Consider the following 22,021-nt stretch of genomic DNA (forward strand, 5'->3'; position numbering starts at 1 on the left):
CTCATAGCGCGCACCCACACGCCAACCTCCTTACATTTTGCAGCTAGGAAACATCTACCCATGAATGATAAGTTATAAGTTATGGAGATATTCTAGATGTGTGGCTCCAAGTGCTATGAGGTGTGTGAGAAGCAACTTGCAACCCCTATTGAGAGAGAGAAATTATTGGTAAGAATAATTAGGACCAGGGTTTTTATCTGCGCAGTGGATGTATTTTATTATAGATGATTAAGACTTGACTTATTATACTTTTGATGATCTAATTTAAAATTAACTTACCACATCTGTTAGTTATTTATTTTATTTTCTTTTTAACAAAATGAGATCCATTAACACTTTATTTATTTTATTTTTAACAAGCCCCTTGGATTAGGATTAAAAGTGCACTTTTTTAACAACTGAAGTTGGAAGTAAAATGACTTATTATTTTGACTTTTATTTATTACATAAAAGACAAGGCAATAAGCTTTTTTTTCAGTCCAGCTACTTCAGCCGTTATCAAACGGCACGGAACGGCTTATTTTGGGCCCATTCATGATTCATCTCCCAAAAGAGGGGATGCCCATTTCTCATAGCCACGTGGCGGTGGTGAGTTGGCGTATGAGATATAGACATTGCGTGTTGCATGGATCCAACCTATACAATTTAAATGCGTTGCCACCGAGGCATTTTGACTTCTGATAAACAAATAATTCCTCCCAAGTCCCAAATGTCCAAACTTTTCTTCGGCTTCTATCTCGATATTCCCCCTCCCCTCCGTTTGTTTTATTTTCGCATTTTCGGTACATATTACGAGACAATTATTATTACATCAGTAGGTAGAGAAGACATTCATCGGAGCTTGTGAACGCAAAATGGTAGACAATTACATATAAATACCAGGGGGTTCAGGTCTTTTTGTTACTGTTGGTTGCTACTTACAAATTTCCTTAATCCCTTTTGTGGTTGTTTAGGGCCTTTCGTTAGGGTTTCGTCTTTCGAGTTTTGATCCAACTTCACTTTCTACACTCGAATATCTCGATTCCTTTTTTTTTTTTTTTAATTTCTGGGGTATCGTTGAAATATTTGATCTTCTTCCCTCTCTCAATCGTTACAAGGAAGTTTCAGAACAGAGACAACAGACCATATATGGGGTTCCGCCTCCGCGTAGAACCCTAGGTTTCGTGGTTGCTTATTTAATACTTGAAGGTTGAGGGTCGTCGATCTTCTTTTTGCCCATTTAAATCTGCGAAACATTTCTAGAGTTTGATTGGAATGTTATAGCGTGTAGGCATCGTCGTATTCGTTCTTTGTGGGGTTTCGTTTCCATTTCTGTTTCAGTTTTGCTATAAAAGAGGGATTTTTAGAATTGGCTGGAAGGACATCTTTTCTTGCTTTGTTTTGTACAATAACCACACATTTGCATCTGGTCGTGGTCGTGGTGGAAATCCTCTGTTTCTCAATTTCTCGGTTTCTATATTTTTCTGAAATTTGGATTTCCCTAAAGTTCTTCGCATTGGAATAGCAGAATTCATCTAGGTCATGGTTAGAATTTTGAACTTTTCGCTCAATTAATACTAAGTAATTGGCAGTTAGTTTTGTTTTCTCATGGACGACGGAGAGCTTGATTTCTCCAACCAAGAAGTGTTCTCAAGCGCCAACTTGGGCGATCAACTCCCTAGCAGTTGCTCCATGGATGAATTCTTCGATGAGCTCCTCAAGGACGCCCAGGCATGCACCCATACCCACACTTGCAATCCACCTGGTCCAGATTCCACCCACACACACACTTGTTTCCATGTCCACACCAAAATCCTGCCTGCCCCCTCCGAAGATAAGGCAGCTACCGATGACACAGAAGAATCTGTGGAAAAGAAGGCTAAGAAACGGCCGTTGGGTAATAGAGAAGCTGTTCGTAAGTACCGTGAGAAGAAGAAGGCCCGAGCTGCCTCATTAGAGGACGAAGTTGTTAAGTTGAGGGCTCTGAACCAGCAGTTGTTGAAGAGGCTGCAGGGTCAAGCTGCATTGGAGGCTGAAATAGCTAGGCTCAAATGTTTACTTGTGGACATCAGAGGGAGAATTGAAGGGGAGATTGGATCTTTTCCATATCAGAAATTACCAAAGAATGGAAATGGGATTCAAAACCTTGTCCATGCAAACTTACCCGGCGCATATGTCATGAATCCATGCGATTTGCGTTGTGATGATCAAGTTTATTGCCTTCATCCAGGGGTCGAGGGCAAAGGGGAAGAAAGTGCAGGATTGACTAGCCAAGGGTTTAATGCTTGTGAAATTGGGAACCTTCATTGCCTGGGGAATTCTAATTCGGGATTGAAGGAGCTTCCAAGTTGCGGAAATGGGAATATGGGACAAGTAGTCAATTCTTCGAGTTCTAATAGGAGAAAAGGTGAAATCTTGAACTCTACCTCTTTTCTCCTTTTCTGTTTCCACAGTTTGCTCTATTCATGTTTCTTTGATATTATTTTTGATGAATGAAGCTTGGTTAAAGCAGTTTAAGAAAAAAAATGTTTCGTAGCGTTCTTTTAACAATTTAGCTACTTTGGTGCTTGTTTCTCATGGTCTCATATTACCCCTATAACTCCAACAGTTTATTCTATTTTGTGATCGCAAACATGTATTGGTCTAGAAATATTTGTACTTTCTATGATTTTGAAATCTTCTGTTTATATATTTTGGCGTCTATACAATCTTATAGACAATTTAGAGCTTAGTAAAGTGGAAATATAGATTGTTCTTGGATCCTTTGAGCTGAATGACTCCTTTTATTTTATGGTAAGTAGTGGTGGCAGTGATATTAGTAGTTGGATGCTTTCTTTTCCTTTTCTTTTTGCCTGATCAGTAGTGATTGCATTATGTTTTAGCAACTTTGATGAATGAAGCTTGGTTAAAGCAGTTTAAGAAAAAAAATGTTTCATAGCGTTCTTTTAACAATTTAGCAACTTTGGTGCTTGTTTCTCATGGTCTCATATTACCCCTATAACTCCAACAGTTTATTCTATTTTGTGATCGCAAACATGTATTGGTCTAGAAATATTTGTACTTTCTATGATTTTGAAATCTTCTGTTTATATATTTTGGCGTCTATACAATCTTATAGACAATTTAGAGCTTAGTAAAGTGGAAATATAGATTGTTCTTGGATCCTTTGAGCTGAATGACTCCTTTTATTTTATGGTAAGTAGTGGTGGCAGTGATATTAGTAGTTGGATGCTTTCTTTTCCTTTTCTTTTTGCCTGATCAGTAGTGATTGCATTATGTTTTAGCACTTCGCTTTGTCTAACTTTGTGAGGAAGAGGATATAGTAATTCAGAACTTAGATGTGCAATTTGGTAATTGGGCTGTTTATTGATGAGATGCTTTGATGCTTTGTTAACTTAGAAATTTTCATTCAATCCTAGAAAGAGGAGCTTGGTATTACAGAATCCAATGGTTGCACATCTCATGCATGAAAACTTTCACTTCTACAACCTGGGCTATAATCATCATTTTTTACTGTAGTAGATGTTATGGTTCCCTGATTCCCTCCTTTTACAGGAGACAACTGATTGTCAATGTATAATTTTATGTCAGAGGAGAATGTCTTCCTCACAATTTGTCCCATACTGGGGTAGGTCTTGAGGCAAATTCATTTACAAACTCCAGTCTAACTTATCTTTCATATGAAGGGAGGCATTCTGGTACCTTTCTGATAAGAGGGGACATAAGTTGAAGCCTTAAGATATGAAAATGAAAGAAGGAATAGAGACTGCATTACATAAATACATTGAGAATAGCATCTTATGCATGAAGCATAACCTTTTTCTTCATGTTGATCCTTCTTTATTGATCTAGAAACTGAAGAGAAGTATGGATTTATCACCATCATAACTTCTTTCTCATTAATATTCTTTCTTTGTTAGGAGGTGCTCATGCAGCAACATGAGGTTGGGGAGCTAACTTGATGGAATCTGCTTACATATACCAATAAGCAATCTAGTATAATCTTCACTTATTCCTGCCTTTGAACTCTTCTTATTCATTTATTTCCTTTTTGTGTTTCTATTTTCCTGGGTTCATGGTGCAGTGAACTTAATTTTGTCTTGATCTCCTCACCATTGACCAAACTATTGGCCCCATCCACCTTCCAAATTGGTTTAATTTCCTGGCCTAGTTTAAGCTTTTCTACCCAGATGCCATGTAAAGAAGCAAGTTTGAATGGATTTCTAATGCAATTCCGTTACTTAGTGAGAGGCTAACGAAGGGAGAAACTTTCAGTTGTACTTGCATATAAGGATCAGCTGCCTTTAAATCTGAACTTCATAATTTTCTGAGTAAACACCTTCCGTTGGCATTGAACTTGCTGCTAATCTCCGAGATTCTAATGAGTTCCTGCCTTCTTTCTTAGATGTGTAAATCCTGGATGGATGTATTTACAAGTAGAATGGAAGTTGTTAAAGCTTTCCTATTTCAGTTGCATCTTTGAGTTTGTGAACAGGTGAGCGATGTGTGTGTGTGTTTTATTGTAAGAAAATGATGGTTTCTTATATTTTCACCTCACCCCTTCTCTAAAAGTAGCACACTATTTAGCTTTGCCTAATCATGGATGTTGAATGTCCATTTAGAAGGGGGCAAGCTGATGCAAATGGGAACATTTCCATACGTGTTGTTATAACTAGAAGCAGATCAACTACATGCTCAGCCCGCATGATACTTAAAAAAGATGTGCTTTATAGCATTAGCACTTAAAATATATAAACTGAGTTGCTTTTAATAAATTAAACTACAAAAGTACAAAAATAAGATGGTGGTGGTTATGGTTATGGGTTACCCCTTTTTCGGTCCCAGGAAAAAAAAAAACGAAAATACATGGTTTGTTCTCCCTCGGACATTTTTATTGGTTTATTATTCAAACCCCCACCTATGCTAGTACCCTTTGAATTGTGGTAGATTACTCCATTTGTTATTGTTTCTAAAAAAAAAGATGAATTTCCACTTATGCTTGGGAATGGGAATTAGCCTTAATAGCAGTTGGTGGCGAAATTTAGGCTGTGTTTGGTTGCAGTGCAATTTTATATGCACTAGTATAGATCTATGGGAGTGTAAATGAAAAAAAATTGCAAATTTTGGTTTACTTTGGTTTATTTTTGTTTGGATTTTACTTCATGTTACCTTGTGTCTTATTTTCATTTTTATTGCAACAAAATAAAGTAAGGTAAAATTTGAAACAAAAATAAATAAAAACTTGCACCCAAATCATTTGCACTACTATAGTTTTGCATCAGTTGCACTGCAACCAAACACAACCTTAAGATTTGAAATAGATATAGCGTGTGAATTTGTTATTAGCAAACTGCTACTCGAAGCATAAACTCTTTCTTATTCTGGAGTCCGGATCTGCTCACACAACCTCACTGACCTCACAGCCTGTCCTGGCCGCACATCAGGAATATCTCCCATAGCTTCATTGACATTGGTCAGTCTTTAGCAAGCGTAACCGTGGTGGTTTTTCCGGTAAATACGCTTATGCATTGGTTGTAGTCCCAATGCTACAAGTTTTTCCTTGAACACCAACACCAAGTGATGTCTGACTCATTTACAGGATTTAACACCGAATGCCAGTGAAGTGCTAATACAACTCATGGCAATGTGGATGGGGCTATTGCTTGGGCTGTGATGGTAAACCCATAAGCTTTACTTTTGAACATGTATCTACATGCAAACGAGACAGGGCAGATGCATATGGCATACAGTTATTAGGTAGCTCTAATTCTATTAATTATGGGGTTTTTATAGATTCATTTTATAAGTAGAGTTGAGAACAATCTATCACAATACAAATAAAGTTACTTTAACACGTGGGGTTTGGGACATACATTTAGAAGAACCAATAAAAATTTCTGAAGAGAACCATAAATTTCCAAAATAAAGGTCTGAAGTCTAAACCCGGAGTGAGAGACTGCAAGTATGACTAAGCATTTATACACAGCCAGGTCCATGCATGTATGACTGATTGTTTAATTTTAGGATTAATTCCTGGCTTCAATGTCTTAGATGTATTACATGGGAGTTATGAGTGATACCAGAGACATGGTTTGTTGCTAAACACCACTCTTTCATTCCCAGTTAAGATTAACATTGCTCACATGGGTACAAGACAAATCCGAAGAGGAAACTGTTACTCTTGCTGTCCTTGAACACAAACACACACACACACACTCTGATGAGTCTGAGAAATAAAGAACTCGACCAATTAATTGTACAACCATGTCCAACATAACCAAGATACTGAATCACAATGAAAATCGAGAGGAATGGTACATCCAGTGACAATTTTAGGACAAGGCCAGTGAACTGGTAATGATTTACCTGCATTGATTTGGAAATATAACATTTTCCTCCCAAGACAAACTATTCTGTGCCTGGGATCCAATTGAAAGTTGATAATAGTGCTTAATGCCCCGGCCAAGCTTCCATTATCAGGGAGAAAGTGCAATGCAATTTCATGCTAAGGTACACATTATTCCCAGCTAAATGCAACCTATGATTAATCATGGTTTATATGTTAATGATCATCTTAATAAATGCTTTCTGACATCTTCCAGACTTGAAGGATGTTGTCCTCAGCTACACTTGATATAACCCAGGGTTCATTTTGATTCCATGAGAAATCCGAAATCTTAGATGTGTGACCGCCGTGAGAAAAGAGAAGCTCAGGAGGCCCATCCTCAGCATCTCCTTCAGACTGCTCGTCTCCAATCCTAAAGGATAAGCACATCACATCATGATTCAGAACAGGAACAATGGCAAATTCGTTTGTTAATAATAAAGAAACAGAGGATAGAAGCATAAAGAAACCCATTATGACATGCAGAACCTAAGACTGACATACAAGTAGCATATGCACATGGTGCGCATGGTAAGACACCTAGGTTATCCAATAATTCTTTTTTTACAGAAGCCTTAGTCAACAAATACTAGCAATTGTGAACAAAGGAGAAAGCCATAGGGCCTTTAAGAAATGCACATCCTCTGGGGACAACAATTGGGCATCCAGGATAAATGAGCCATGGGGCATCGTGCAGAGTAAAGACAGTTTCTAGCATACAATAACTATTTTACATAAGAGTATAAAATTGGACTTTAACTTCTAAGATTAGTATTGGCAAGGAGCACAAGCACCTAAACCCATCCAGCCTGAAAAAAAAGGCTTATGTTCATTTTTCAGTTAGGTTTCTAGTCCCCTAAAACGAGTCCCACAGGCGATAAAGGCATGGAAGTGGAAACACCAAGGGAACTCTTGAAAACCATGCCATTCATTTGCAAGTGATGCATACCTGTTAAGATCCCAAATCATCAACCTCCTGTCATTAGCAGAAGATGCCAAGACAGTTTCATGGTGAGGGCTCCACTCAACCTGGAATACCTCCTCCCTGGAAGAAACAAAATAGTGAGATATGTCCTTTCATATAGTGAGAGTTTGGCACACATAATCAATATTATAATCATCCCATAAAGACTGAAGAGATAACAGCATAAACATTACACCCAAAAGGTATGCAGCAAAGCATCACTAATTAGTGTGCCTTTTTTTCCATCTTTAACCAGGTTCTGATTGTTCTATAAAAACTTCTGAATGATAGTTTAAAATTTAATTAACCAAACAATTTGAAAAAGAGTCATTTTCAAATGCCACACACTTTTAACATATTTTCAAAGTTTTCTAGTAAAGGATAAAAAAAGAATCATCTAACAGCCCTGATAAGAATTACGATATTAAAAATGACTGAGTTTTAAATAGTTGCCTAAGCTACACCCTCCAGACCCATGGATTATCATTTGCAAAACAGTATGACATGGCCAATGTCACAGAAAACATGCATTTAAGCATTTAACCTAATCAAGGAAGGGAAATCCTATGGTTTCCTTTTTCCTATCAATGACTATTGAATTACTATAGAAGTTAAGAAATAATAAAGGGAAGGTCCGGAAAAGGGTAAACCTTAAAAAAAAAGCAACAAATAAAACACATTGTCAAGCCTTTAATGCAACTCTGTTCTTAGCAATCTAAGTCCACCACCTCATTGGCTTGAACTTGGAATTAATACAAATGCAGTGTTTAATATTCAAAGAGATAAGCCTAACCAAGGAACCATTGATTGAAAACATAAGCATAAAGGTGGCCCACTTGGTAAAATTTTAAGATATCTTTTCTCCCATTTCAATTGATGACATATTGAGATGTTAGCAAAGCAATCCAAATTCTTCTACAACAAGGAATTTAGCATCAAGAGTATGGTTGCCCCCTCTCAATTATATTAAACTAATCTTTGATGGGAGTAGCATTGGAAAACCACAAATTTTTACACTGGAGGAGTCTATGAGAATTGTAATAGACACATTGGCTTCAATGTTTTAAAACACAGGCATGACGTGAGACGTTCCACTACCTAGAGGCGTGAGGCGTAGTTCAGAACGCAAGAGGCATAAGCCTCCTTAAGAGGAGGGGGGTTAGGAGGAGGAAGGGGAGGAGGATGAAGAAGAAGGCGTAAGCCTCCTGTGTTTTGGGAGCGCCTGCGCCTCCAGGCGTATGCCTCCCACGCCTTTTAAAACACTGATTGGCTTTATACTCTGGACCTATTGGTATGAGTCACTCAACAAGGGCTGCGCTAGCATTATTACAAGGACTGAAGCTGGGAAGATCTCTATATTATGCAACTCAAAGGTAGTTGTTAAGTGGTTTTAAAACAACAAAATCAGGGCCTTGTCAGTATACACACACCATAAGTAACCAACTAGACAAGTAATAACATCTTATAGTTGGGTTCAAAATTCTCCAACAGCAGATGAGCTAGATAATAAAATAAAATAAATAAAGGCCCACAGGGAACACTTATACTGGGCAGTCATTCCTCAAGCATCTGCTCAATGAATGTAAAAGAATGAAAATGTGATTTTGTACACCATTCTTTCCTTATCTAATAAAATTTTTAGCAGTTTTTGATAAAAAATTTGCAGCATTCAATAAAGAATCCAGTGAGTGAATGACATTCTTTGCTAAGTTAAAGTTTTCAAGGCCATTTCTTAATGCCAAAAGCCAAGTCAATAGCATTGGTTGAACGATTCTTGGTAAACCAAGACTCTAGGCTTAGGTTTTTAAATAGAAAACACCAGGGGCCAAAAAGTGGATAACTTCTAAAAATGGCACCAAGACCAGGGCTCCAGGGTTTTATAAAATAAGACCTTAGTTGAACTTTACAATGTCTATAGGAGGCAAAGAATATTGACACATCCAAATAGATATGTAATAATATATGCATGTAACTGCATGGAACAAGTGAAAGGGGCGTAGGCTTTATATGCTAAGCAACAAAAGGCAGTCTTTTTAAGGACATTCTTGTTAAGTTGGAATTAAGAAGAATGTCATGCCCCAAATTGTTCAGTTGAAACTAAACTGCTTTAAAATTCCATAACAAAACCAAAACCACCAGCATCCCAAAACCAGATCCCATAATTATGAGTCTCATGAAATGGATTTTGTAATCAACACCTTGAAAGTTAAATCATGATCTTGATAATGCTGCACAAACAGGCATTATAGGCCATCTAACATATGTTTCGTGAACAGAAAATTTCCATCATTCAACAGTGGAAAAAAGTGTATGTAATCTAGTAATGCATTTTTAGGGTGTTGGCACCATACAAAAGCCTCTCTACTTGGATGGATGAACATTACTTGTTAAGATTCCTAGACACCATTAACCATTACCATTCTAAGCTTGTGGTTGAAATTATTCTGCATATGCTATTAAATGTATCCATTTCAGTTTTCCCTATCCATATTTGCAAAATTGCCATTTACCCCGTACTTGAGTGAACTATTAATCATTATATGAGAGCTTTCTGGGTTCTGCATGAAAGTTCTATAACCCAAAATTGGTTTGGCAGGGAAAAAAACTCTTTGTTCCTGTGAAGCGATAAAGTGCAAGACTCTGGTAAAACAATCTAATAAGACAAATTTCTACTTTTTTTCTTTCTTTTTTTTTCTGGGGTGTAGGGGTAAGGTCTATCATACACAATGTTGGTTTCCGCCAGAAGAGGAAAAAAAACAAGCAAAAGTAAGGCTGTTCCTCCTAAGAAAAAGGACAATGATAAGCTACACAGCAAAACTGAGCTACTTCTAGGGAGCTCTTCCTCCTAAGAAAGAAGATAAAAGGAAAGGAATTCTTGTAATGTTTTCTACTCTTCCTCAGACTTTCACAGAGATATTTATACTACTGCTCCTCATGCATAACAACCTGTGTCTTCCTGGAGCAGACAAATTTGATAGGGGGGTGGTGCTACACGAGATATCTTTGGTAGACTGCCTGGTTGAACCCTCTGAACCTGAGATGGCTGAATCGGGGTTCTATCAGTCCCACCCTGCTTGGGAACCACCTAGTGTTTTAAAAGCGCAAGGCGCAAAAAAGGCGCAGGGTGAGGTGCACGCCTTTTTGAAGCAAGGCACAAAATTATAAAAAAAATGCTAAAAAATAAAAAAAAAAGTCAGAAATTTCAAAAAAATGCCAAAATTTCAAAAAAAAATAAAAAAATATTAAACATAATATTAATAAAAAATATATACTTATATTTTAAAATAATGTTTTAAAAAACCTATTATCTAAAATTAAAATACATGAACATAAGATGTAAAGCATATTCAAGTGAGAATTTAAAAATAAAATCAAACATATAAAACATTTTCAAGCATTTAAAACCTCTAACCATAGTTTTCAAGGTGCCAAGGTGAGGCTAGGCGATTGAGGGGCGCCTAGGCATCGGCTAAGCAATGGACTTTTTATGTTGAAAAACATAGATCCTAGGATAGTTCTCTAGGTATCATAACCATATTTCTTTGATAATTATTCATGATTTTCATAAGAAAAGTATAAATTTCATATGGTATAGAATATCAACATATTCATGAGAAGAAAAGGAAGAAGGAAAATAAAATTCAAAAAATATAGGGGCTGAACCCTTATTTTTGTTATAGGAAAAGAAGAAAATAAAAAGTATTGGTAGTAGTAGTAGTCGTAGTAGTAGTAGAAGAAGAAGTAGAGGAAGAATATATGGAAGGGGAAAATGTGCTGATTAGATAAAATTTTTAGTTCTTCCGTACTTATTGGTTCAGGTTTTTAAGTCTTTGAGGGTTCAATACAGCATTTAGCAATGTTTGTGTTGATTAAACCCTAATATATAAGAAAATAATAAAAAGAAATTAGTATATAAACACACAAAATGATTATTTTATTTTAATAATGTCTATTTTATAATTATAATATCAAAAAAGAATGAATAAAAAAGTTTTTTTATAGTAGGAAGTAGAAAGTTGTTAGGCGATTAGGCGAGGCAAGCCTCAAAGGTCGCCTTGTTGCCTAGGCGTCGCCTTGACAACTATGCCTCTAATCGTTTTTTTTCACTCAATTGCATTACTTCATGTAGCTAATGTAATGTAAAACATATTACATTCCTAATTCTACGAGCCGCCTTTGTGCCATGCCACTCGAGGCAAGCCCAAACAAGTTCACATTAGGTCTTAAATTCTTAGTCAAAAATAATGATTTTATAGTTTTAATTGCTTTTTAAGAAGACACTTTATTACCCCCAATTTGGTAATGTTGTTCATTCATTCATCCTAATAAAATGCACCTCGCCTGTGCGCCTAAGCACGCCTTAGATGCACCTTTTAAATCACTGGAACCACCTTGTCCTCAAGGTTGAAATTTGGGAACTGAAGCTGAAGTTGGGACACATATTCCTAAGTGGCGTCCTCTAGAGGGAGGTTCTTCCAATTGACCAGAGCTTGCTTGATCAATCTAGCACCTGACTTCACCCACTTGAAGTCACTAATGGAATGGGGTTCTATCATGATGATTCCATCTTCAGGGAACTGGGGTAGACTGGAGCTGACCTTCTCTATTGAAGATAAGCAAGGTTTCAACAAGCTGACATGAAATACAGGGTATAATCTGGAGTCGGGAGGTAGGTCCAGTTGATATGCCACCTGTCCTATCTGCTCAAGCACCTTTAAGGGCCCAAAATACTGGGGTGCCAACTTCTGCCAAGCACACTGAGCTAGAGATGTCTGTCTATATGGCTGGAGTTTAAGGTAAACCAAGTCCCCTACTTGGAACTCCAACTCCCTATGTTTCTGGTTATAATATAACTTCATTCTCTGTTGAGCCTTCTGCAAGTGGAGCTTAAGATCCTTTAACACCTCATCTCTTGAAGTTAACTGTTCTTCCACTTCAACGACAATTGTGGATCCTTTCTCATAAGGCAATACAGCTGGTGGGTCACGCCCATACATGATCCTGAAGGGGGTGGTTCCTGTTGACACTTGGTATGAGGTGTTGTACCAGAATTCGGCCCAGGGCAGCCACAGGGCCCATTGTTTAAGTCTGTCACCAGTGGAGCAGCGTAGGTAAGTCTCCAAACAGCGATTGAGAACCTCAGATTCCGTTTGAGGATGGTAGCTGGTTGTGTGCAACATCTTAACTCCTTGGGTTTGGAAGTAAGCCTACCAAAAGTGGCTCATAAATAGAGGATCTCTCTGTTAGTAACTTAGTATAGTGTTTGGGGTGCCATGTAACTTTGCTATTTCTTGGACATAAGCTCTAGCCACTGCCACTGCTGTATATGGGTGTGGTAGAGCTATGAAATGGGCATATTTGCTCAACCTATCAACCACTACCAGTATTACTGACTTCCCATGAGACTTAGGTGACCTGGTGATGAAGTCCATGGTTATGTCATCCCATACCTTTTCTGGTATCGCTAAGGGCTGAAGCAAACCTGCTGGAACTTGGGTACTATACTTCTGCTGTTGACATGTGGAACATTTAGCAACATACTCCTTGATCATGGATCTCATTCCCTTCCAGTAATAATGTCTGGATACCCACTTGTATGTGCGCAGAACCCCAGAATGACCTCCCATAGCTGAATCATGAAACATATGGAGCAATCCCCCATAATACGCTGATGTATTTGCCACCACTAGTCTTCCCTTGTAAAACAAGGTGGAATCAACCACTGAATACTCAGGGACTGATGCTGGATCTTGCTTCCACTTGGACCTGATTTGTGTGAGGGCTGAATCATGTTGAGCCTCTGCTTTCAACTGTTCTAGAAGCTGGTAGTGAGGTTGAGAAACCCCCAGCAGATGCAGTTCTTCAGCTCTGGAGAGAGTGTCTGCAACAGTGCTAGAGGAACCGAGCTTGTACTCAATGTGGAAGTCATACCCCAATAACTTGTAGGCCCAATTTTGTTGTTCTGGGCTAAGAACTCTCTGGTCCAATAAGTGACGGACTCTTGTGATCAGTTCGAACAGTGAACCTCCTTCCCAATGAATAGGCCCACCATTTCTGAATGGCTAGTGTGATGGCCATGAGCTCCTTCTCATAAGTGGATTTGGACTGAGCTTGAGGTGACAGAGCCTTGCTGAAGTAGGCTATGGGCTGGCCTTGTTGCAACAGCACAGCCCCAATACTGCAGCTTGAAGCATCTGTTTCTACAACAAATTCCATTGAAAAATCAAGTAAAACCAAAGTGGGAGGGGCTATCACTGCCTGTTTGAGGGCCAGGAATGCCTGTTCAGCCTTATCGTCCCACTTGAAAGAGTTTTTCTTCAGCAGCTAAGTTAAGGGGGCAGCCACAACTCCATACCCCTTAATAAACCAGCAGTAGAACCCGGTTAATCCCAAGAAGCCTCGTAAGGCCTTCTAGGAAGTGAGACGAGCCCATTCCAGCATGCAACTAACTTTTTCTGGGTCTGTATACACCTTCCCTCCCGCAATGATATGACCTAGGTAGTGTACCTTGGTCTTCCCAAAGGAGCATTTAGTTGGCTTAGCATAAAGCTGGTGTTCCCGCAAAATGCTTAGGGTGCTGCAAAGATTATCCATGTAAGCTGTCCATGACGGACTGTAAACCAATATATGATCAAAAAAGACCAAAATGAAATAGCGCAAATAAGGTTTAAAGACATTATTCACAAGTCTTTGAAAAGTTGAGGGAGCATTGGTTAAGCCGAATGGCATAACCAAAACTCATACTAACCATCTAAAGTTCCGAATGCTGTTTTGTGAATGTCATGAGGGTATACTCGTATCTGGTGATAACCCAATCTTAAGTCCAGCTTAGAAAAGAATATGGCATGTCCCAGTTCATCAAATAACTCTTTAATAACAGGAATGGGAAACCTGTCTTTCACGGTGATGTGATTTAAAACCCTGTAATCAACACAGTCGCCAAGACCCATCCTTCTTCTTAACTAAAAGGACTGGTGATGAAAATGGACTGTTGCAAGGCTGAATGAATTTCTTTTCTAGCAACTCCTTTACCATCTTCTCTATTTCTAGCCTCTGATAATAGGGTAACAGAATGGTCTTACATTTGTGGGGGCAGCTCCCGGGTGAAGTACAATTTTGTGATCATGAACCCGTTCCGGTGGTAGGGACTTGGGCTCCTGAAAAACATCTGAAAACTCCTGGAGTAGTTGCTGTAGCTGAACTTGTCTAGCAATTGAATCTTCCTTATTATCCTATTTGGTCAACACAGGTTCTGGGCCCATTTGGCCCAAGTCTATGGAAGTGGGAACACCATAATTCTGGCAACATTTCAGTATAGTCTTAGGGGAGTCTACAGAGGTGGCCTTTGGTTCTAACCCTTGGAGCTGATAATGCACTCCTTTAATGGTGAACTCCATGATGAGTCGGTTCCAACCACAAAACATGGGCCCCACTTGTTGGAGCCAAGGGATACCCAAAATAACATCTGTCCCGGAAAACCCTAGAGGGTATAGGTCTGTGTAGAACAAACAGCCCCGTATATGAAGCCAACTTGTTTACAAAGCCCATCACACACGATCTTATGACCATTAGCTACCTGTACTACAAAAGGCCCAGTGGGCTCTACCACCAAGCCCAGTTGCTTTGTTAATTAGGTGGTAATAATGTTCAGTGAGTTGCCACTATCAATCAGAACCACCACACTCTGGCCCGAAATAAAGCCCATTACCCTCACAGTCTTAGGAGTTACAAACCCTATAAGAGCATGTAGGGATATCTCATGGGTTTCTAAGTTGGTTTCCTCAATGGGTGATAGGGGGACCTCCTCCTCATCCTCCCACAGCTGCAATAGGAAAAGTTTTGGGGCTTTGCACCGGTGCCCCGGTCCAAACTTTTCTTCACAGTTGTAACACAAGCCTTTTTCTCACCGGGCCTGCATCTCAACCCACGATGGCTAGCTTTCTTATTGGGTAGGGGTTCTAGCCCATTCATTTGGTTGAGCCAGATTCATCCCAAACTTGGGAAGTCTTAATAACTGAATTGGGTTCCTGTCTCAAGGGCAGTCCGGGGGGTCTTAAGGATCGGGCCGAGAGTCCTGAAAGACTTCTTACTTCTCTTGATCTTCTCTTCGAAGAGTCTGGCCAAACCTACCGCTGCTAATAACAGTCAGAAGTCGCATGGCCTTAACTTCATGCTTGATTTCATCCTTGAGGCCCCCTACAAAACTTCCAACTAAGGCCTTCTCAATCCAGTTCTGAACTCTGGATGCCAACTTCTCAAAATGATTTTGATATTCTCTAACCGTTCCAAACTGTTGGATCTTGGCCAAAGAGATTCATCAAAGTCTTTGTTCCCAGAAGGTCCAAATCGGACATTAAGGGCTTCAGTGAAATCAAGCCAGGTGAGTTGCAAGTGAGACCTCCGGTACCAATGATACCAGAGATTTGCCTCGCTGTCAAGGTGGATAGCCACAATTTGCATCCTCTGGGAGGCAGGTATTTCATGGAATGCAAAGTATTGCTCAGCTTTATTAATCCAAGGTATAGGATCATCACCTGAGAAAACGGGGAAGTTGATCTTGATCGATCTTCCTGAAGGACTTCCATGCAGCCAATGACTGTCTCCACTAGACCCTTCTTGCTCGCTTTCCCTGTTAGCCCTAAAGTGGTCCTCTCAAGCTGTGAGATGAAGGTGGTTATGATTTCCTTCATCTCCTTCACATCGCATCGATCCGATGAAGATGCTCTTCCAGGCGATCGACTCAATCGTCAACAACGTTGGACCTAGTTGATAAGCTACATAGCAAAACTGAGCTACTTCAAAGGAGCTCTTCCTCCTAAGAAAGAAGATAAAAAGAAGGAAAGGAATTCTGGTAATGTTTTCTGCTCTTCCTTAGACTTTCACAGAGATATTTATACTACTGTTCCTCATGCATAACAACCTGATTTACCCGCCGCACATGGGGGGGGGGATTAATTATGCTGACATGTCTTCCTGGAGTAGACAAATTTGATAGGGGGTGCCACGCGAGATATCTTTGGTAGACTACTTGGCTGAACACTTAGAACCTGAGATGGCTGAATCAGGGTTCTATCAGACACTTTATTGGAATTCTAGCATTATATAAAACTAGAGGCAATGGAATATGAAAATCAAGTGATTTTGTGCAAATGACTCCATTATTCTAGTGGAGTCATCTTTCTCTCTAATTGGCATGAGTTGAGAATTAACTGTTTTGGCAAATAATTTAAAAGTTATATCTCAGCTTTAAAAAGAACTTTGATTCAAAGAAAAAAAACACAAGGGAAATTTTTCTAAGAAACATTAATAAATCAGGGAGAAGCATGGGGAGAAATCTTCATTGACTCTAAAACTTTCTGATTATGAAGTTGATGAAATCTGAAAGTACTATAGAATAAGATTTCAAGGTTCAAGAAGGAACCATAAATGAATGAACAAAACCATGCAGACTCTTATAAAACCTCGGAAGATTTATTAATGCTCTTTAATGCCTATCGGCCTACCCAGCTCACCTCACCTGACTAACACACTAGGCCAAAACTTGATGCAATAGGCTAGAAGGAAATTTTGGCAACCAAAAATTAACCACTAAATAAAATATGCATAGATAATGGCATAAAATAATGTATATAAATAGTTGTTGAACTATAAGCTTATGATGAATAGTTACTAAAAACACAATATCCCCTCAATCTACTAAAGAAATAAACTTAGATGATAATATGGCACAGATGATGCAGGAGTTCCATAACAAGTAAAAGAACATACATGTGTGCAGAAAAGCTATGTAATGCTGTTGTTAGCTTCCGCAAATCAAATAGATTAATGGTGGTGTCTGAAGATGCTGTTGCCAGAATCCATTCATTAAATGGATTGAACGATAAATAGTTCACCTGAAAACAAGAAACAGATGTAATCAGGATGAACTCTCTGAAATTTTTGCCTGTAAATAAATGTAAAAGGAACTAGTAAATCTGCAACTCTCTGCATTCCACTTTTTGGATTCATAAAGGAAGCACTCAAAATGTTGAAATAGTAGATTTTATGGCGCTTTTCTGTTGCTTGGATGGAAAATGGAATTGAATGGGCAGGTGTAATGGTGTGTCAGTAATTCCATTATCCACCAATAGGGATGGCAACGAGGTGGATTTGGGGAGGGTTTTGTAGATTATAGACCCTACCCACCTCCCTAAACCTCCCAACGCATACCCAGCCCAAAACCCATAGCGGGTTGAATTTTGAAAATCCAAACCCTCCCCCCTCCCCCCGCACATGAAAATGCAAAACCCTTCTTGACCCTACCCTCCCTGAATTCAAGGGTATGGCTGGTTGGGTTTAGAACCTGAATTTAATTTTCTATTATTTCTTATTATATATAAGCAATAAATAAATAACTAAAATAACACAAAACAACAAAATTTCCAATTATTTGATTAAAACATGTAAAAAACACATAAACTTTCAATTATCTTTCATACAAAATTTAAAATATTATTAAATTCAATACCTAATAGATAAAGTTTATATGCTTTCCAACAATATGCGGGTCGGGAGGGTTGGGTTTAGCCTAATACTGTACTGTACTGTACCCGTCCCCGTATGGGTTGTAGAATCCCAAAACCTGTCCTTCAAGCAAAAAAAACCCACCCCAACGGAATGGGTAGGGGCGGTACCCACCGGGTAGGGTAGAAATTGCCATCCCTATCCACCAAAAAACAAGATTTTGCACAGCATTTCCATTTTTCCCCCCAATTCAAACAAAGCCTCATGGTCTAAATACTGCACAGTTATAATTGCACCAAAGCCGACAGATAGTCTAGTTGTTGAAAGAGTAATAACTAAATACGCCTCTCAAAAGAGTAAAATTCATGTTGTTGTATAAATCAGTATTTAAACACAACAGTTGAACAATAAAATCCGAGTATAAGCACCATATATGCATGCAAACCTGATAAAAATGACAATTGGACATTGCGAAGTGTCCATTTCCCCAACAGATATGCATGAAGAGAATAAAATATAACTAAAAAAACTGAATCAATTTATGCTAACGTAATAGAATGAAACAGTACAGCATGATTTAATCATAAGAGAGTGCAAATTAAAATAATTCAAGGACAGCTTCACCTCTTTCTCATGAGCTAAAAGTGATTGTTGCGGTTTGTTCAACAAAGACGATCTCATATCCCAAATCATCAACCGTCGATCATCCCCTACTGACCCAAATAAATTTTCATTCTTCAAGTGCCATGCAACATCTTCCACCACATCCTCGTGAACCTGAATCATCATTCACCAATTCCCAGTTTAGCATCAACGATGTAGCGAAAAATGTTAGTAATTTTCTCACATTATAATGTAGTAAACTGATGCAGTCAAGACAGAACACAATTACCAAATTACCTCGCATATATGCATCGCCTCAAGCACTTTATCTTTAGGCATTTTAGAGATATCCCACAAGCATATTTTGGAGTCATTTGAACCACTAAGAAGGTAGCCCTCTTTGAAAGGACTCCAAGATAAGCCATAACCTTCTTTAGTGTGACCCCTCAATCGCAAATCAGGATCACACGGACCCCCTTGATGTTTTGCTGGGTGTTTGGTGCAGTTGAAAACATACAAATCGGAACCACTAGTTTTAGCCGCAACAAGAGAGGCATTTTGCGGCATGTGTCGAGCACGATTAACTTCTCCATCAACACGTATCTCTTGTGTAACCTCAACCTGATTATTATAATGAACAGAAAGAAAAAGAAGAAGAAGAACTACCAGGTGATTATTTTCTTTTCATGTTTTCCATCAGTTTGAAATTCTTTCAAACAACTGGTATTCAAATAACTTCAATAAATTGTAATATGCACAGCTGTTTGTTTCTGACCTTGGGGATGGTGAGGCTTTTGGAGGGCTGAGAGTTGTCGATTTCGGAGGAGTTGTCTGGAGGAAGAGGGAGGTGCACGTCGGCGATCATGAGGGAGTTCGGAGCGTCGTCTGATGTGTGGGTCCCGAGGATTAGCTTGTGCACGGCGAAGGATGCGTCTTCGGCGTCGGTTTGGGGCAAAGAAGGGAGCCACTGAACGGTGAGCGATGGCCATACGAGGGCATGAGAGATGACCAGATCGTATAAGAAAGGTGTGTTCTTCTTCCATACAGAAAACTCCTCCGCCACCTGTTCATCTCCCATCTCCTGCTCTTCTCCCATCTCTGTCGCGCTTCTTCTTACTTCTTGCTTCTCTCCCGCCAAAAAAAAAATGAGGTGAATTCGTAGAGAGAACAGACTGACTCACTCCTTTATACAATGCCCGACACGGATTAAACATATGATCCGAGTACTATAGACCAAAGAGGAGGATCCAAAGCGAAATTGTGGCGGGTAGGACCGTGGGAGATGAATGGATGATGCAACTTGGCCAGGTTAGCCTGAAACCAACCAAAAGAGCCGGATGGGTTTGGATGGGGTTGAAGTTTGGGTAAGAGTGGAAAATATGAATTTGACTTTTGAAAAAGTACGGACAGGCTCAATGCTCATTTTTTATTTCCATCGCAGAACTATAAATATTTAAAATGTCAACAATCCATCCATGAATTGGCATTTATTCCCAGCTGACACCTACCCAATAATATTTTAGGCTTACAAATTCTAACCATATGCTGAATCCTCATTCTCAACTTTTTGAGTTGCATTAAGTTTGAGGCTTTGATCCAACCCAAACCTAGCATGTATATATTATGATTTTTGGGTTGCATTAGGTCCAAAAGATGTAGCCAAAATGATTCCTGATTACCACCCCAAAAGTAGCTCGACCTCTTTTGATGTAGCTTCCATCCTGTTGCATCGAAGAAGGGTGAGTTTGGGATTAGACATGATATGGTTAAACACAACGTCATTCCTACTTTTTCAAATGTTTCAAAGAATAATGGCAGTTTGATCCATTAATTCCTCTTTCTACAATTTATCATAGGAACAAAGGTTGATATAGTTTTCAAACCATTTATCAGAGGAGGCAAACTTAGCTGCCTGATCAACTCTGTAGCAGAAAACAAACCCAAACCAAACAGAGATGGCATGACCACAAAGAAATAAAGTATGAATGATTGATTCACTCTCTTTCCCACAAATCTGACAGAGACCTGAGGTGTAAATGCCCTTTTGTAGAGATTTTCACTTATTGCTCTTGCATTCCACAAGCATCTCAATAGAAAAGGTTTAATATTTGGGTCAATTTTAAGGGACCTAGAGGCTGCTACCTTTCATTACCTACAAAACCGAGCTTAGGGTAAGGGTTTCTGATGAGAGTTTCATTACAACTTCTTTGGTCCTGGTTTATCAGTTCTTTGACCCAATCAAGATTAGGGGCATTTGGTCTAGGTGCCATTGTTCTAAAGTTTGAAAACCCTAGAAGCCATTAGTTGTGTTGACTTCCCAACAAGCTTCTTGTTTTACAATTTCCCTCCCAGTTAGGGGGCTCTACCAACCCCAAGATCCTCTAGAATTAAAGTTATCAGAGAGGAAATGTTTGCCCTATATATACTTTGCCTTAATTATTCTAACCCACATATTACTCTCTTCAATGCATAATCTCCAAGCCTGGTTGGATAGGAGAGCCAAGTTAAAATAGTGTGGGTCTCTAAATCCTAGGCCTCCATCATTTTTGTTTCCGCTAATGTTCTTCCATTTGATCCAGATTATTTTCTTTTTTTCTCTCTAAGGATCTCCACCAGAAGCCCCATTGGAGCACATTTGCTTTGGGATGATAAAAGCAAGACATAGAGTAAGCTGGAATGTCTGCTATGACAGATTTTAGGAGAACCTTTTTCACCCTTAAGAAAGAAGCATCTTTCATGCCACCTGGATGTCTTTGGTTCAAATCTATTAGTAAGGTGATTGAACAAGGCCTTCTTGGATTTACCAAAATGAGTTGGTAGACCTAAGTATATAGCAGGTTTCTCCACCTTCTTCATCTTCATGCTCTTGGCCACTAGCTTTTGAAGTCTAGGGTGCATATTATAACAACAAAAAAAATCTTAGATTTTGATAAATTTACATGCTGACTAGAATCTAGGGGTGTCCACAGTTCGGTTAATTAAACCATTGCATTTATTTATAAACCGAACTAGTGGTATCGGTTTTTTCAATTTTTCAAACTGAAACCGAATCGGTACCACCGGTTAACCGGTCCGTCGGTTTCGGTTTTTGATCGATTCACTTTTTTGGTTTTTTATATTTATAATATATATTATACAAATATATGTATAATATTATATAATAAATAATAAATGATATATAATATATTATAAATATTTGAAAAATATATAATATATAATATATTTATAAATAGATCATTATAAATATAATATAAGTATATATTTATATATAACGAATATATATTTATATATAATACATAGAAAATATGTGATATATATTAAAAATATATATTTTTATATATATCGATCGATTCGGTTAACTGCATTTTGCGGTTCAGTTTTATCGATTCAGTTCGGTTTTTCGGTTTTTTATGGACACCCTACTTTTTATATTGCCCAATTGTTTCTGATGGAGGACGATTTGACCCGACCTATGAAACAGTGACACGTGGACACTGACTCAGCATGAGCGACAACTCAACATTGTAGCCTAGTGCAACCAAGTGACGGGCCCATAAAGCAACTCGCTACATTGTAGTTCACAAAAA

General features: G+C 38.7%; 2 protein-coding genes across 3 annotated transcripts; one reads left to right on the forward strand and one right to left on the reverse strand.

Moving 5' to 3' along the window:
• The first annotated feature begins 814 nt into the window (after nt 1-814).
• On the forward strand, nt 815-4,538 carry LOC104604256 (basic leucine zipper 23-like). The gene is made up of 2 exons (XM_010268530.3): nt 815-2,386; nt 3,900-4,538. Exons 1-2 carry the CDS (start codon nt 1,588-1,590, stop codon nt 3,920-3,922), a joined length of 822 nt encoding a protein of 273 aa, XP_010266832.1. The 5' UTR covers nt 815-1,587; the 3' UTR covers nt 3,923-4,538.
• Nucleotides 4,539-6,070: 1,532 nt separating this feature from the next.
• On the reverse strand, nt 6,071-19,786 carry LOC104604257 (WD-40 repeat-containing protein MSI2-like). 2 transcript variants are annotated; one of them, XM_010268532.3, is made up of 6 exons: nt 19,210-19,778; nt 18,732-19,055; nt 18,456-18,608; nt 17,097-17,221; nt 7,314-7,409; nt 6,071-6,737 (listed from the first exon to the last, which is right to left on the reverse strand). In XM_010268532.3, the coding sequence occupies exons 1-6, from the start codon at nt 19,528-19,530 to the stop codon at nt 6,554-6,556; spliced, it is 1,203 nt and encodes a 400-aa protein (XP_010266834.1). In that variant the 5' UTR covers nt 19,531-19,778; the 3' UTR covers nt 6,071-6,553. The 2 variants fall into 2 exon arrangements, with proteins under 2 accessions (XP_010266834.1, XP_088746358.1); XM_088890232.1 differs by lacking the exons at nt 6,071-6,737; nt 7,314-7,409 and adding an exon at nt 7,418-13,905 and having other exon boundaries at nt 19,210-19,786.
• Nucleotides 19,787-22,021: the final 2,235 nt, after the last annotated feature.

The sequence above is a fragment of the Nelumbo nucifera genome, chromosome 6, assembly GCF_055504915.1.
Source record: "Nelumbo nucifera cultivar China Antique chromosome 6, China Antique-T2T, whole genome shotgun sequence".
Lineage (NCBI taxonomy): Eukaryota > Viridiplantae > Streptophyta > Magnoliopsida > Proteales > Nelumbonaceae > Nelumbo > Nelumbo nucifera.

Coding starts and splice junctions, on each gene's coding strand:
- LOC104604257 (XM_010268532.3), bottom strand. CDS start 19,530: ATGGGAGAAGAGCAGGAGATGGGAGATGAACAGGTGGCGGAGGAGTTT. Junction 18,609..18,731: donor AGGCGATGCATATATGCGAG/GTAATTTGGTAA, acceptor ATGATGATTCAG/GTTCACGAGGATGTGGTGGA. Junction 7,410..17,096: donor CATAGCTTTTCTGCACACAT/GTATGTTCTTTT, acceptor TGTTTCTTCCAG/GGAGGAGGTATTCCAGGTTG.
- LOC104604256 (XM_010268530.3), top strand. CDS start 1,588: ATGGACGACGGAGAGCTTGATTTCTCCAACCAAGAAGTGTTCTCAAGC. Junction 2,387..3,899: donor GAGTTCTAATAGGAGAAAAG/GTGAAATCTTGA, acceptor TTTCTTTGTTAG/GAGGTGCTCATGCAGCAACA.